Source organism: Phyllobates terribilis, unplaced genomic scaffold (genome assembly GCF_046119375.1).
Source record: "Phyllobates terribilis strain yellow unplaced genomic scaffold, ASM4611937v1 Scaffold_12__6_contigs__length_324123572, whole genome shotgun sequence".
NCBI classification, from domain to species: domain Eukaryota; kingdom Metazoa; phylum Chordata; class Amphibia; order Anura; family Dendrobatidae; genus Phyllobates; species Phyllobates terribilis.
In genome coordinates this window covers 251344997-251362874 of record NW_027362772.1, presented here as the reverse complement: position 1 = coordinate 251362874, position 17878 = coordinate 251344997, and the positions used below count along the sequence as shown (strand labels likewise).

At 41.9% G+C, this 17878-nt stretch overlaps 1 protein-coding gene across 2 annotated transcripts in view; it reads left to right on the top strand.

Moving 5' to 3' along the window:
- The window catches only part of SDF4 (stromal cell derived factor 4), a 56482-nt gene extending 42005 nt beyond the window's left edge, over window positions 1-14477 (top strand). For both annotated transcript variants that reach the window (XM_073656816.1, XM_073656817.1), the window contains exons 5-7: window positions 2532-2690; window positions 7859-8034; window positions 10503-14477. In XM_073656816.1, the coding sequence (XP_073512917.1) occupies window positions 2532-2690; window positions 7859-8034; window positions 10503-10679 (512 nt within the window). In that variant the 3' untranslated portion in view covers window positions 10680-14477. The remainder of the gene's footprint in view (window positions 1-2531; window positions 2691-7858; window positions 8035-10502) is intronic.
- Window positions 14478-17878: the final 3401 nt, after the last annotated feature.

The following is a 17878-nucleotide window of genomic DNA, read 5'->3' as shown; positions in this document are numbered from 1 at the left end:
CCAGGTGATGCGAGAAGTGACACACCTTCTCCACTTGGCGGAAGACACAAGTTCGGTTCTCTCTGCGGTCCACATTCCGGGTGTGGACAACTGGGAAGCAACTTCCTCAGCCGGCAAGGAATGGACTCGGGAGAGTGGTCTCTCCATCCCGAAGTTTTTCGCTAGATCTGCCATCACTGGGGGTCTTCGGACGTGGACCTAATGGCATGCCACTTCAATGCTAAGGTCTCCAACTTCATGGCCAGAACACACGACCCGCGGGCGCTAGGAGCGGACGCACTGGTTCAGGACTGGACCCAGTTCCAGCTCCTGTACATTTTTCCACCTCTCCCCCTGATATCCAGAGTGGTGAGGAAGATCAAGCAAGAGGGAGTTCCAACCATCCTAATCGCACCGGACTGGCCCAGACATACATGGTACGCCGACATCATACAGCTCACAGCAGACGTCCTCTGGCGTCTCCCAGACTGCCCGGATCTTCTGTCACAAGGCCCGTTCTACCACCAGAACTCGGGGACCCTCAATTTGATGGCGTGGCCATTGAGACCTGGGTTTTAACCCAGTCAGGCTTCTCGCCGGTCGTCATTGGAACCATGATCAGGGCACGGAAGCCAACCTCTGCTAAGATTTATTTCCGTACCTGGAAAGCTTTCTTTACCTGGTGCGAACATCGTGGCCAGACCACACTCCCTTATTCCTTCCCCAGGGTACTTGGGTTTCTCTTAAGAGCCAGGTGTCAGCTCTCTCAGTGCTTTTTCAGAGGTGCATTGCTAACAAGCCGTAAGTAAGGACATTTCTTCAGGGGTTTTCCCGATTGGTTTCCCACTACAGACGACCACTAGAAACTTGGGACCTCAACCTGGTGCTGACTGCATTGCAGGAAACACCTTTTGAACCCCTTAGGGAAGTCCCACTCCGCCTTCTATCCCAGAAAATGGTTTTCTTTGTGGCAGTCACCTCGCTACGCAGGGTGTCTGAACTGACAGCATTCTCCTGCAGACGACCCTTCCTGGATTTTTACCAGGACAAGTTAGTTCTCTGTAGGCCCCATACTTCCTTCTGAAGGTTGTGTCCAACTTCCACCTCAATGAGGAAATTTCACTGCCATCCCTCTGTCCGGTCCCGGTTCATAGAATACAGAAGGCTCTGCATACGCTTGACCTTGTCAGGGCATTACGTATCTATGTGTCTAGGACTGCGCCCTTCCAGAAGTCTGATTCTCTTTTCCTTCTTCTGGAAGGCGGCCGCAAGGGTATACCAGCTTCCAAAGCTACCCTTGCCAGGTGGATCAAATCCACCATACAAGAGGCCTACCGCCTCAAAAATTCTCCTCTTCCAGCAGGTATTACGGCACACTCTACATGTGCGGTAGGGGCCTCCTGGGCCATTCGGCACCAGGCCTCGGTACAACAAGTGTGTAAGGCCGCCACCTGGACTAGCCTACACACGTTTACCAAACACTACAGGGTTCATACCCAATCCTGAGCAGACGCGAGCCTGGGTAGATGTATCCTGCAGGCGGCAGTGCCCCAATTGTAGGGACCCGTCTACACAATATTTGTCCATTGCTTTCCACCCAGGGACTGCTTTGGGACGTCCCATGGTCCTGTGTCCCTCAATGAGGCGACAGAGTAAAGGAGATTTTTGTGTACTCGCCGTAAAATCTCTTTCTCTTAGCCTCTAATTGGAGGACACCGTTCCGGGCCGTTATTATGTTGAGTTCTCATATTGTTTGAGCTCGTACATAGTTGCCTTCTTATAGGCATGGTTAATGGTTATGTTATCCATGTTACGTTCCTCCTAATGCTTTTGCACAAAACTGGAGAAGGCTGATCCGTCCAGGGGTGTACACTGCAGAGGAGGAGCCACGCTTAATCTTTTTCAGATTATGCATAGTGTCGCCTCCTAGTGGACAGCAGCATAACACCCATGGTCCTGTGTCCCCCAATTAGAGGCTAAGAGAAAGAGATTTTACGGTGAGTACACAAAAATCTCCTTTTTTCTTACGGACATGACCAATTCTTGTACGTTTCTGCATGCGTGTTTGCCTATACAATGTGTTGGAAAAACACATGGCAAATACGCATGCAAAAACGCATGTAAAAACCGCATGCGTTTTTCTGCCAAGGAGATGCAGAAATGCTCAGGAAAATTTCTGCTTCATTTCTGCATTGTGGGCACTAAGTCTCAAAGTTGACCTCTGTGTATAAGGGCAGACTGAGGCCTTGGTCCCAAACTGGGAACACCAGCCAAGGGAAGGAAAATATTTAACTTCAAATTTTTGTAGTGCTGCCTGTTTTTTCTATATCTATATCTATATAGAGAGAGATACACACATACACAACTTGCTACCAGAAACCCTACAGCGGTGCCTAAAGGATTCGATAGGTTGAAGCCAGCATGCCCGATCATTGATTTACCCAACCTCTGTTGTCGGAAGAGTCTAAACACCCCACTAATCATTTTTTATGGCATTTTATCTAATGTGTGAACATCTAAAGTGGCTATATAATTTTTTTCATTTCTTACAGCACAGGAAGTATTAGAAAACCTAAAAGACCGCTGGTTTCAAGCTGACAACCCACCAGCTGACCATTTCCTGAACGAAGAGGAGTTCCTGTCTTTCCTGCACCCAGAACACAGCCGGGGGATGCTCAAGTTCATGGTGAAAGAGATCATTCGTGACCTAGGTGAGTACATGACTATATATGAATAATTTGTGAACAATTATATGGTGTACAAGAGGTATATATATTCAGCTGTCGCTCAGCCTGTGCAATGATACATCTAATATATGATCTGTGGTTGCAGTCAGCAGCCGCTGTAACTCGCAGCGGCCATTATATTACACGGGCTATGAACACATGGACTGATCAGATCTACTCCACCGTGGCTCATACAAGCCAGTGTGGTCTTACCTCGAATAAGTCATCCAAGGTGCTTGGGGGCCGGTCGGCTGCTCAAAGTATGTTTTTCCTGAATATGCGGAGTATAATATACTCTGCTGCAATAATAGAGCTGGTGTCTGATTCCTGCTGCCCCGGTTTGGGGAACATGAATCCGCTGTCTGGTTCCTTTTAAGTGTAATTTACAGCCCCATAGAAGCATGAATATTGGAAAACCAGTCACTAGGATCTACAACGATCCTTTTGAATTAAGAGTCCTGGCCCCTGTTTTCAGTGAAGATGTAATTGAGTATACAGTGCCTATCTGTCACGGGGATACCTCGATAGAGAGGGTCCAGAAGACCGCGGCATTTGGTTTCACAAACTCCTGCACTGGTTAGAAGTGCTATACCATCTTATTAGACAGTGCAGGTTTTTTCCTTGCTAGCAGTGCAAGGGTTAATCTGTTGTGTTGAAGCTCCTGGAGTTTTCCTACTTGAATTGTCTCAGCTGTTCAATGTTGGCCACTCCCCTCTGCTAAATATGGTCGCCTCTGGCACTTAGGGATTGCCAGTGTTAGTTCTTACTGCCTGGTCCTGGAGTTGAAGGTGTAGTTCGTGGTTGGAGGTGGCCTTTGGAGATTTGTCAGGAGATTGTTGCTTGGAGTTTTGTTTGTGTGCACTTCCTCATCCTCTCCTATTTGGTTTCTCCTTCCTTTACCTCCCCTGTGTCCCACTATGTTGTTTTTTCGTGTGTGTATTTTGTATGGTTGGTATTTTTATTGCTCTCGGTCCATCTTCCCTGGTTTGTCTGGTTAGTGTGTTCCTAAACAGCCTCCCACTACCATGGGTGGGAGAGAGGACAGATCAGGGTAGATATAGGAGCATAGGAAGGAACGAGAATCCGGCGTCTCCACCTTCAGGAGTAATCCAGGGGTCAGGGATAGACTAGTTCTAGGGACCCGGTTAGCACCCTAAGTCTATAAATATATAGATATAGACTTTGGGTGCTAACCAGGTCCCTAGAACTAGCCTATCCCAGTCCCCCTGGATTACTCCTGAAGGTGGAGACGTAGGGGAGAGAATCCGGAAACTTAAAAAAAAAAAAAAAAAAAAAAAAAAGGTATAAAGTCTCCTGATTTGATATTCTTTCCCCTACTGTAAGGCTGAGTTCACACGATGCGTATTTAATGCGTTTCCGCGGCGTTTTTGCAGTTGCGGAAACGCATTAAAAACGCATGGTAGAAGGGCAGCAATGTTCCCCAATTGAAATCCGCATGTGCTGTGCCCATGATGCGGATTTTTCCGCAGCGTAAACGCTGCGCTCAAAAATCCGCAGCATGTCAATTAATTTTGCGTAAACGCGTTTTCGCCGCCATTGACTTGCATTAGAACGCGCCAATTCCACAAGACTGCATCTGTACTTGCGTTATTGGCGCGTTCTAATGTGCGGATGGTACCCGGGTGTGGAGGAGAGGAGAGTCTCATCCACACCCAGGTACCATTAAAAAAGCTGTAAAACAAGAATAAAATAAAAAATAAATGTATACTTACCATCTGTCGGCCCGTGCAGCGCTCCTGCTTGGTTCCCAGCACTTGGCAGTGAGTTGAATGACCTGCGCTGACATCAGAGTCATGTGACTGGTCACGTGACGCTGACGTCGGCAGGTCTTTCAATTCAAAGTTGCCGGCGAGGGAGAACGGATTGAGCAGGACAGCGTGGGCCATCGGAGGTAAGTATATACACTCTGTCGGGTCACACTATATAAATCCATGCCTTTTGCATGGATTTATATAGTGTGACCTAGTTTTCAAGCACTTTCCAAGTGATGCTAAAATCACCTGGAAAGCGCTTGTCAATCCACATGCGGAAACGCATGTGAATCCGCATGTATTCCGCAGGAAAAACGCATGCACAATCTGCATGTGTTTTTTCTGCCAGGGAGATGCAGAAATGATGCAGAAATTTTCTGCTTCATTTCTGCATCGTGTGCTCATACCCTAAGGCATACTTATCTGTCCTGCCATATAAAACTACTTAGATGGAAAACCCCTTAAGATCTTTTAATGTTTGCTGCGTATTTCTGTTTCATACATGTACGAGCGTCATGTATGTGACTCTGCAGGCAACAGAGACTGGAAAATGTGGCTCACCACACGTGCCTACCTTCTTCAGGACAGGTACGGATTAGTCAGAATCGTCTTACCGCACGGCTCTGCTCATAGTGATGCGGTTACGAATGCAGAGTGTTAGTTTTTTTTTTTGTAGAGGCGGAGATGGTTCATCTTTTGGGGGGTGAAGGGTACAGCTTATGTGATGTGTAGTATCATTGTGCCCTACTTTTATTCTTGCACTGCAAGAATAGAAATAGGCATGCACAATGTATTTATGGCAAAAAGAGAAACTCACTTGGACTGGCTAGCGTGTCTGGAGTGCTAACCAGTCATCTAACTACTGGCTGGCTGCCCACCGTCTTTATGCATTGGACTGGTCTGCATATAACTGCAGAAAACTTTCTAAATGTCTTCTCCAGCTAAATTAATTTTCAAAGTAAGTACACTTGCCTCTTGAGGTCTATTTGACAATGCATACAGATTTTATTGGTACATTTGGTAAAATATTTATTTGCATTTTTATGAAGTTAGCAAGCACAAAGCCACAATTCTAGATATCTTGCATCCTAGCAGACCCAGATCAGCTCTACAGTCCATAAGAAGGTTGTATTTCCCTTGTAACTTAGGTATAAGTTAGCCTCAGTAACAGGGGAAATCTGTAATAGAAGAAAATTATTTAGCTTTTTTTTTTTTTTGTAACCTTAATTTCCTATAATGAATCTATCTTGGGGGAGGTGGCACAATGTGCAAAATATGACAATAAAAAATAATTTCCACTGTTGCTAGAGGTGGAGCATCCCAAAACTGCATTCCCTATATAAAAATGACCATAATGGGAAAAAAAAAACAAAATTCTAACTTCTTGTATATTGCATTATCAATCAGCCTTTGGTGTAATATATATTACCATATTTGCTTCCCCTCAACACCATAACAGTGCTGTATTAACGTCCTACTTCATGCTCTTTTAGAAGATGCTTTGACCTGCTGCTCTTGCAAGAATCTGTACTCGACAATGTTTACAAACACACTCATGCTGTCTGAGGATCGGGGTAAAGGAGCAGAGAAGCTCACAGGGAAATGTTTGTAAATAGTGATGGAGTACCGATTCTAGCTGAGCAGCAGTTCAAAGCAGCTTCTAAAGGTGCATGAACTAGACAGTTACAACAGCCCTTCCAGCATGGTGATTAGGAGAGAAGGAAGCAAAATAATGGATGATATTACTAAAAATTCATTACTTCACAAACGCTGATCAATAATTAATAAGAAAATTAATAATAATTTTATTTATATAGGGCCAACATATTCTGCAGCACTTTACAACTAAAAAATAATTGAATAAATAAAAGTTACTGTTTAAAAGATGTGCTTTAGTGGCAATTTTTGCTAGTAATAAGATTAAAAAAAAAAAAAAAAAAATCTTAAATTTTTTACTAAAAATACTAATGGCTAGCACTCCTCCTCCCAACTTACTCTAGAACTAGGAGTCCTCTTCCATAACTGCTTCATAAGTGGCGCTGTCCCGAACTGATCTCTACTAGGCTCCTACCTGGATTATTCGGTGACCACCACAGTTGGGTCTTTTTGAAGATGTGACCGGAAGTGTTGTCACTTGATTGACAGATGCAGATGGGGAGGGGGGTGTAATTTGGGGAAAAACAAGGGCATCACAGAAGGATGACTGCGGTCATGTTACTTGTCATCTGTCCCATGTTGTGTCATTAGTGAGGGAATTCCAGGACTGTATGTGGAAAAGTCACTTCTCACGGTGACACATACATTTTGCTTAAAGGGTTTTCCCAGCATAGATCAGTATATCAACTTCTGATGAGCAGATGACCGACCGACTGCCAGGAGCCACAAAGTGCTTAGCATTTTTTTTATTTATTTATTGGCACTCCATATAAGTAACACTGGGCAGTTTAGTAAATTCCTATTATATATATATATATATATATATATATATATATATATATATATATATATATATATATATATATATATATATATATATATATATATATTTATATATATATTTATTATTATTATTATTATTATTATTATTATTATTATTATTATTATTTTTTTATTTATTTTATTTTTTTTTTATATTAAGGTATATATTTTTACTTTTAGGGTAAGCAACTTTCTGTTCGTAATAACAAAGGGATGAGCAGCTCTGGAGCACAAACTTCTGCTCCGAGACATTAAGTGCTTCTCTACACAAGCAAATATGTATGATTTAAATGGGTATTCCCATCACCATGATCCTATCCCAATATGTTGTAGGTGCAATAATGATAATATTAGCAAATACCTCCAATTAGAAATGTAGAATAGTTCTTCTGATTTGCTATGTTGCTTATTCCATGTGCAAGGCATCGCATTAGTTTAGGTGTCCATGGTTACAACCTCTAACAGCTAACTAACTGTCACTATATGAGTGGTCGTAACTATGGATACCTAAGCTACTGCAATGCCCTGAACATGTAAGCGACATAGCGAATCAGAAGAACTATACTACATTTATAATTAGAGGTATTTCCTAATATTATTATTACACCTACTGCATATTGGGGATAGGATCTTGGAGATGGGGATACCCCTTTAGTCATACTAATTTTCTTGTGTAGAGAAGCACTTTTAATCTGTCGTTATACTACTGGAAATAGAAAACTGTTGCTACTTCCAGAAACGGCACCTATCCGGTCATCGGGTCGTGTCTGCTCAGCTCCATTGAGGTGAATGAGGGTGGCGCCGTTATTGTAAGAAGGCAGACATGCTTTTCTCTTCCTGTAGAACCCCTTTAAGATGTGGTCTGATAATAAAAGAACTATTGCTGTTCTGTCTCCTACACAGACCAGGATGGTGACAAGAAGCTGACTTTGTCGGAGTTCATCTCTCTTCCCATGGGCACAGTAGAGAACAAGCAGGCGCAGGATATCGATGACGAATGGGTCCGAGACCGAAAGAAAGAGTTTGAAGAAGTGATCGATGCCAACCACGATGGCATTGTCACCATGGAAGAGCTGGAGGTAAGTAAAGAAATGGCGGCATGTTCTTAGAAATCCAACCATCTGCATCCAGCGTGAGCAATGAGAGTTCATGACGTCATACAGGAGTAGAAAAACAGCGCCACAGTTGTCCACAGGTTGCTTGCGGTATTACGGTTTTACAGTCACTTCAGAACTATTCTGGACAGGAATGCCACTAATGTAATGTAGAGCCATCCTGCATGCTCCATCAACTGCGGGGCTGAAACTTGAGAGCTGGCCGGGTCCTGTACCCCTTACATACAGCTGCCCTGATGGTGAATGGATCTATGGCCCCAGCAGGAGCAGACCCTGCGAAACACTGCACCTTCACTCTGCTTATACCACTGATGCCTGACATGGTGATATAATGACTTGTGACCATATAATGACTTGTCAGCGTGTGTGGTTCTCATGTTAGATTTGCATTTTTTTCTAAAATCCTGGAGAACCCCTAAATCATTAACTCTCGAGACGCTGGCGCTTTTACGTGCCAGTTGCTGCAGCAATGTAGTTTCATTTCCTAGAGGGACAGTGACAGGGCGTTTACTGGAAACTGAAAACCATCGGTCTTGTCTTCAAAAATCACCTTTTTGTGGTTTCCATCTGTTTTGGTCCAGTAATACAAATGCCTCCTAATATTTGCAGCACCGGCAGTTTTTTACCATCACCAATATTTAATGAAAGTTTTCACTGACATACTTAAGCACACGCCCTCTTCTGCGATATATATTCTATGTTTATAGTGACCTGGGTGTGGTTTAAGACCAATATTGTGCCAGCAGTATTAGACAGGAGTGGTCACCTAAGAAGAGGGCCAAAGCTGTTACTTTAAGAGAAGAAGGGTACAGTTACCGGGAAGTTGCAGCACGAATTGGAAAAGGGATCTCACCGGCCAGCGTTCTCAAAGTGTGTAAGCGGTTTAAAGAGACTGGTTCAATAAAGAATAAACCAGGTAGAGGACGGAAGAAGACTACAAATCCTCAGACTGATAGGAGAATTGTTAGAATCGCCCTAATAACAGGAAATCAACTGCTGGTGACATCAACAAGGAGCTTGTCAACACCGGAGTGACAGCGTCCGATCGGACCGTTCGACGACGACTGGTAAACGCGGGGTTAAGAGCCAGAATACCACTTAAAAAGCCATTTTTTATTGCCTCACAGCATCAGAAACTTCTGCAGTGGCCAAAGAACAGTCTAAATGGACAATTGAACAATGGAGAAATGTTTTATGGAGCGATGAGACGCGCATATCCATCTCTGGCAGCAACGGTGTTCGTTACGTTCGACTACGACCTGGAGAGGATTGATTGCTTGTGTATATATATTGCACCACAGACTGTCCAGGAGTTGGCGGATGCTTTAGTCCAGGTTTGGGAGGAGATCCCACAGGAGACCATCCGCAACCTCATCAGGAGCATGCCCAGGCGTTGTAGGGAGGTCATACAGGCACGTGGAGGCCACACACAATACTGAGCCTCATTTTGACTTGTTTTAAGGACATTACATCAAAGTTGGATCACCCTGTAGTGTGTTTTTCCACTTTAATTTTGGGGGTGACTCCAAATCCAGGCCTCCATTGGTTAATAAATTTGATTTTCATTGATGATTTTTGTGTGATTTTGTGGTCAGCACATTCAACTTTGTACAGAACAAAGTATTCAATGAGAATATTTCATTCATTCAGATCTAGGATATGTTATTTGAGTGCTCCCTTTATTTTTTTGAGCAGTGTGTGTGTGTGTGTGTATATATATATATATAATCTCTCTCCACACATATGTGGATGGTATAAAAAATATATAATGTATGTGTGTGCACATATATAATATAATTTTAATTTTATTTGTTTTTTGGGTGGGAGTGATGTATTCTTTTTTTTTTCTTACAAAAGCAAAGACTATTAAAATGTAAGTTTTTTTTTTATATGTATAATGTTTGTGACATATTGTTCTTGCCATTATAGGGGTGGATGCCTTTTAAATATGGCGATTGCTTTTAAAGAACTCTATTTTTAGTCATTTTCCATATGGTCTTTTAGTGCCTTTACGTGGGTAGGCTCCTTTAGGTCGCTACACCCACTGGGGCATTAGGTTTAACCACATAATTTGGTTGACCGTTCATTTACTTCCCCCTAAAAAAGGGTGTGACTTCACAATAGCGGCAGATTGCAGCCGGTTACAACAGCCAGACCTAGATCAGTTGTGCCTTACGTGGGTAGGCTCTTTTATGTCACTCCACCCACTGGGGGACTTGGTTTAACCACATATAATTTGGTCGACCATTCATTTACTTCCCCCTAAAAAAGGGTGTGACTTCACAATAGCGGCAGATTGCAGCCGGTTACAACAGCCAGACCTAGATCAGTCACATAACTGGTTTAAAGGGATACTCCAAGCAAATAGATGAGATTATCTATTTATGGAATGAAGTTTTACTTAATGTGATTTGCGTGTTTTTTTTTTTCAGGAATACATGGACCCCATGAATGAGTACAACGCACTAAACGAAGCCAAACAGATGATTGCTGTGGCGGACGAAAACCAAGATTATCATTTAGGTCTAGAAGAAATCCTGAAATACAGTGAATACTTCACCGGCAGCAAACTGATGGACTACGCCCGCAACGTTCACGAGGAGTTTTAAGCTGTCTTCCCAGGTCAACCAGAAGATCGTTTCTGACCCCTTAGCTGGAGAAAGTCATTGTGTGGATGAAGACCTTTTCCTCTAGTTTAATGGGAGGACTTACACCAGTTTTGCTGCTACTCTTCCTGTGTATTCTTAGTGTGCAGTATTGCATGGGGGGCCGTCGCCTTTTGCCCCTCCCCCACCATTTGCGATCTTCACGGCAGAATTTTGCACATAGGTTACGGCTTTTATTTGCTTAGGTGATTGTCCTTCATCCTGTTCATAAACCAACTTAAATCACCTGCAAGGGGCGCTCTTCGCAGATGTCAATAATTATGCGGCGACACAAAAATAAAAAGGGAGGACTTGATCATGGTAAATGGTGATCCGTCCGTGTAAAGTGTATTATATTATAGATCTTTCGTTTCTATGAAAATTTACCTATTTATATACATTCTGTCTTTAATTGTTTTCATCCATGTACGTTCTTCCATGTCTATGCTTCGTCAATGGTATCTAGGAAAAAAAAAAAAAAAAAACGCAAAATTTTTCATTCTGAATGCACGATTAAATGCTGTATATGTAATTAAAATTAAATTATACTTTATTTTATTATTTTTATTTTCCCTCCCCAGCACACTTGACGACAGCGCTAAGTTATAAGCCGATCAATAGAGAGGTAGAAGCTTTTTCCATAAATATAGCAGGACCCTATTACAGCCCTATATACTCCAACTGAACCGAGCTGAAATAGGATATTCGTCGACTTTGGGGCTGCGCTGTACCTCTCTTTATACCCCCAACTACAACTTTGGGATAGAAAAATAATTGTTGCATGCGCCATCGAGATGCTGTATAAAAAGAGATAATCCTATAATGCTGCCGAATACCTACGGCTCTGTAATAGCAGCAAGATGTAGGGGCTGAGACCCTGATTCCAGCAATGTATCAGTTATATTAGGCTGGGTGTTGTAGTTTCAATACAATCTGTGTTTTATCAGCAGGAGATTATCACTGCAGGACTAAGTCTCACGTGCAGACCAGTCCAACTAACCCCGCCCCCAGCACTGATTGGCAGCTTACTAACAGTGTACACAGGAAGCTGCCAATCAGAGGTGTGGGCGAGGTTATACGGAGCTCAGCATTCTAAGCACTGCTACAGTAAAGAAAACAGTGATTCTATCAAAACTACAGCAAGCAGCCCAATAAGTTACACTTCGCTGGAATCAGGGTCTCTGCCCCTACATCATACTGCTCTCAAATTACATTGCAAAAACCTGCTCACAGATTCTCTTTAATTTGCTCAAATCTACTATGACCTCAGCATTTAACCAAATTTAGAAGCAAGTTGTTTTATCTTTATTCTTGCTTTTGGCATTTTATCTAATTGGTTGATTTTTTTTTACTTAAAAAGTTTGTCCGCCTGTTTGAAAATTGATTGTTTTGTGTCTGCCGCTATTGTACATGTATATCTACATGTCTTCGTGGGTGCAGACTACAATCTGTCCCCTACTTCTTGATCACATGCTGAATGTTTGTAGCAGACAGATTAGAATATCACTTTTTTTTGGGTCTGACTACAAAGTTTGTAGTCTGTAACCATGGAGACACAAGTCTGTATAGGAGTTGTGGACCCAAAAGAGTGACAAACTATATGGAAAGTTTCTTATATTGTACATGGTTTCCATCCACGTATGTTCTCTCGAAGGCTTATCTGTCAATAATGTTCAACGTATATAATCAGTATCCATGTTTTTTTAAGCCGTCCCTTGTGGGTATTCAGTTGAATGTTTCCTTTTTAACAATTATTCTGTCTCTTAAAAGCCTCTTTCAATAACTTTGAAGGGTCAGAGTCCACACAAGGGAGAGACAACGAAGGTATATGAGGTCATGGGAGTGACCGATCAAGCTGTTCACATGGCAGTGATGTGTCTGCATGAGATCCACAGCCCTGACCCCAACTAAAGAGACATTTTCATTTTTATTTCATAAATCAATAGTACACATGAAAATAAGAAACTGTAATATATCTCATCAGAGGAATCTTCTTCTTTCTCCTCCTGGACTGATCATTCACTCTCAATTTATGGGTAAAATCTCTATTAAGTGAATACAGACTTTCCCATTACTGAGAGGAAATGGCAGTTTGTGCTTTTAAAGGGAATCCGTCGCTGTGTTTTTGCTATGTAATCTGAGATCAGCATGATATAGGGGCAGAGAGCCTGATTCCAGCGATGTATCACTTACTGGGCTGCTTGGAGCAGTTTTGATATAATCCCTGTTTTCTCTGCTGCAGAGCTCTGAATGCAGAGCTGTGTATAACCCCGCCCACACCACTGGATTGGCCACTTCCTGTGTACACTGTGCATTGCCAGCAAGCTGAGGGGGCGGGGTTACACTGGTTAGCTGGACACCTAGTCCTGTAGTGATAATCTCCTGATAAAACACTAATTGTATTGAAACTAAAACATACAGCCTAGTAAGCGATACATCCCTGGAATCAGGATCTCAGCCCCTACATCATGCTGCTTTCAGATTAAATAGCAAAAAACTGCTGACAGATTCCCTTTAAATTTCGATGGAGGCGCAAGAGGAAGACAGTCTGCTACATATTCTCCATAGAACTTTACGAGCACCAACTGTCATCTACGTAGTAAAATTCTCTGTAAATAAGGGAGGGTTCTTCAAGTAGAGATGGTAGGTGGGGTATAATGGTGTATATCCCCCTTTAGACGTAGCAAGCGAGGCATTAGGTAATCTATCCCAAGCATCCATACTGACCTAACAGTCATGGCCTGATAGATCAGGCTGCTCGGTTTGTTAGGGAGATAGGAAATATATCTTCAGGTCAGGGCTCAATTGGCAGTGAACAGAGGGCACAAAAGGGGTCAGATATTTTTGTAATTTGTTTTGGCAGTAATTACAGTACATATATAGTTTTGTTTTTTTTTTCTTGTTTTTTTTTTTTAAGGTTTGGTGAACTTAATTATTTTTTTTTCCGTACACTTCTTTAAAAAAAGAAAAAACATGTCATCCAGGTCGTGTGACTAAGCAAGTTACTGATGAGGAGATAAACCCTCTACGTGTTATTTTGCAGCACGTACATGGCCCTAGATTAAGAAGCAAAAGTCATTGATGCCAATGCAATACTCAAGAAAACGCCTTCAGAACCATCATGATTTCACTTTGTTGATCAATTATTATTTTTTTAATACCTGTATTATGTTCATGTCGACAGATACAAATTTGATGGTAGATGGTGAGTTTTTAGTATTTAAAAAAAAAAAAAAAAATCAGAAACATGTCCTTTGCATTGTGTTTTTATGTGTATGGTCTTGTATTATTGTAGTTGGGTCTGTGTCTTTATCATTTGATACAATATGTGTTTGATGGGCAGATGTAGCCGAGCTGGTTTTGTCATTGGATTCATGGCCATCTGTTCCTTTTAGATATTGCATGGAGCAGTATTTGGCAGCACCGTATAATAAATGGGTCCAATGCAGGTGCTGTAGGTTTATCTGTAGTCCTATGTAAAATACAGATTAATGCAGTAGCCACAATGCAAGGAGCACACAGCTTCTTTCCAAAAGAATGCGCTCAGCTCTGCTACATTTGTACGCAGATCATTAGACCCAATGGGGTTGGTTGGGTAATTGGAGGGAAATGTGGACGTGATGGCGATCATCACTTAGATGCGTGTAATTTATTTTTATACATCGGTTAATAACAACCTATTTTCTATAGATAACATTTGTGCACCAAAGTCATCTGTTTTATTCTGCTTCTGAAGAAATAAAGGAATCTGTGTGTCATGAATGTATCAGTGTTTTCTATAGTGATTGCATGGGATACCGGGAGAGTTGGTCATTCGACCACATGGCTGTGATTGGGCTACGCAGCGACAAAGCAGAAAAATAAATGACAAAGCTTCTAGAAAAGTATTAAGATTTGAGAGTCCTCAGTGGTTGATACCTTTTAATGGCGAACTGAAAATATGGTGGTAAATTGCAAACTTTCGAGGCTACTCAGGCATCTTAATCAGTCATAGAATAACTCAAAATCTGAAAAATCACATTTATTTATGCACAGCAAGACACAGAAATAATGCAATAGATGAGACAAGTGACGTAAAGCAGAACTAGGAGTATGGGAGAGGGATAAACAGTTGTGGCCGTAAATATTGGAGTAGTTCAAAGAAAAGGAGTGGGAAAGTTTTATTGTCCTGTGATTGAGGTTTGGTCCAGTGTTCTGATGAGCACATTCCTAAGTTGATGTAGAATGACAAAATATATTTGGATTTGAGAGTCCTCAGTGGTTGATACCTTTTAATGGCTAACTGAAAAGATGGTAACAAGTTGCAAGATTTCGCGACTACTCAGGTCTCTTCATCAGGCATAGTATAACATACATACTATGCCTGATGAAGAGACTTGAGTAGTCTCGAAAGCTTGCAACTTGTTACTATCTATTCTGTTAGCCATTAAAAGCTATCAACCACTGAGAACGCTCCAATCCAAATATATTTTGCTATCCACTGGCTAACACGGTACAAAAAATTTACATTTTCCCTATGTAGAATGACATAAATCCATGCGACCCACTCATTCTTGCACTGAGTGTGTCAAAGGTTGTCATGAGTTTGTATTATGGATTATACGAGAATATACTCATGTGACCCGCTTAGCCTAATGCTGTACCATTGGCATGATAGATGTCCCTGAGGACAGGGAACGTCTTCACAAGCCCAGCCGACATCTTATATGTGAGCAGTGACGCTTGAGTACTCGTCCCCGCTTTACTGTGCACCATGGTCGTGATGATAGGGCAGGATGGGTGCTGATATCTTGACCCTTCTCAGAACGGTCTCCTCCTCCATGACTGCAAAAAGCTCATGGACACAAGGATCATTAAAGTTAATTTTGTATCATACTTAGGCACCTACTTTGGCATACCAAAGACACCATTGGAGAGTAATGGAGCAGGACAGACACAGATGCTTCACTCTTTTAGAACAAGTCAGATGTGTGATTGACAACTCAGCTGCCCAATCTGGCTGGGCCTGCAGAGTCTTCCAGGTGTCACATGTTCTGGGTGATTACCTGGCTATTTAACTGGCTAGCTATTATCAGACCTTGCCAGTTGTAGCTTTGCTCAAGTGGTATGCTTTTGCGCTGTGCTCTAAGTTCCTGTTTTCTGATCTTTGTTGCCCGACCTTGGATTTGCCTTTGATCCTTTTGCTTAGCCCCTTTTGTCTTTCCATCTTTGATGGAATTCTGACCCCGGTCTGTGACCTGACTACACCTTTGCTTTACCCCTTTATGACCAGCTCCTTTCTCCACTTAAGAGCCACTTTTTCCAACCCCTACCTTTAGAACTCATTCCCTTTAAACTAGCATGTCATCAATTTTTTTTCTAGCCCCTTGGCTATAGCTCTATTCTGCACAGTGCATGGATTAATATACTTTGTATTGTCCTCTAGTGACAATATACTGCTGATAAAACTGTGATTTTATCAAAACTACAGCCAGCAGCCCAGTAAGTGACACATCACTGGAATCAGAGTCTCTGCCACTACATCATACTGCTCTCTGATTAGGCAAAAAGCTGTTAACAGATTCCCTTTAAGCCTTTCATATATTCCCTTGTTATATGGAAGGAGAGATAATTTTACATAGTATAAGCTCACAGCATGAATGAAGCTGATCACAGTCACAGGCCCCACATATTTGACTGTACCCTGTCAGATGTTTTTCTACTTGTGGTTACCTTTGTGGTCGATTCTCAGCAGCGGAAGCTACCTGCTTCTCGTGCACATTTTCCACTAGAGCGCCGTTGTTTACATGAAGTCTCTATGAGCGTCTACGCTGCATCCCCACCCCTACGATAATCTGTGTCTCAGCATTTTTAATACTAGATTTTAAGTAGGACCTTTCACTGGAATTTTTTTTTTTTTTTTTTATAATAATCTAAACTCCTTTACTTGCCGCTGATCCACTGATTCTGGAACAGTTTTTCCTTTTCTTCTGTGCCCCTCCATTCCAAAGTTAAGCCCCCTGCAAATTTTCCCTTCAAGCAACTGGGCGTGTACCACACAACTCCTTTGTGGGCGTGGCCATGTTTTGATTGGCTGGCATCAGGGGGGAAAAAAGAGAAGTTCTATGGTACACACCCAGTATTTTGAAGGGAAAATTTGCATATTTGTTACCGGGGGACATAACTTTGGAACAGAGGGGCACAGAAGAAAAATAAAAACTGTTCCAGAATCAGGCAAACAGCAGCAATTGTAGTAGGTACTAAGTTTAAATTTTCAAAAAATCAAATAAAAGGTCCCTTTAAGTGGTTGTAAACTCCTTGGATATTAATGACCCATCCTTGGGCTAGGCCTGACACTTGGCACTCTCACCAATCAGCTTCTTGCAGCTCTGTATATTGTGTATGGCTGCTGTTAAGTAACCTAGCTCTGCTCCTATTCACTTTAATAGACGCTGAGCAGCAGTACCCCAATATACAGTTATGCTGTTCCAGGTCTGTACACTATTTACCTTCAAACAGCCGATCCGTGGGTGTGCCAGTGTGCCATGTGTTGGACCCCCGCTGATCTGATATTGATGATCTATCCTAAGGATCGATCATCATTATCTAAGTAGCGGACAACCCCTTTAAATGCTTTCGTCATAATGTGCCCACTGCAGTCACAGCTAGGATAAATAACCCTAAGGCTATGTTCACACCATGATTTTTTTGGCGTCCATTTTCTGCAGCAAAGCCTGATCTTAAAGGGCATTTTGTTCAGGATTTTTCTTGCAGTTTTGATGCGTTTTTTTTTTTTTTTTTTTTTTCCCCTGTCCTTCTCTCTCTTTTTATGCATGTACATAAAGTTCTGTGAAAACAAGAACCCCATTCTATTTTGGCATCAAAAACGCTGAAACAAATTTTGGTGCTTTTTTTTTTTGTGTGTTTTTTTTCAGTGTTTTTTTTCTCACCACCCATTACTTCCCAAAATCTTGAACAAAAAAAAAATAAAACATGATATGTGAACAGAAAATTCTGGTTTCTCATAGACTTTGCTGGTACTGCAAAAGGCAGCTGAAAATTTCCATAAAAATCTGCATGAAAAAATGCTGAAAAAAACACGACGTGTGAACATAGCCTAAGATGCTATAGGTATGAACTTACAGGTCCCTGTGGATTTTTGCAGCTCCTTGCCTCCTATACCG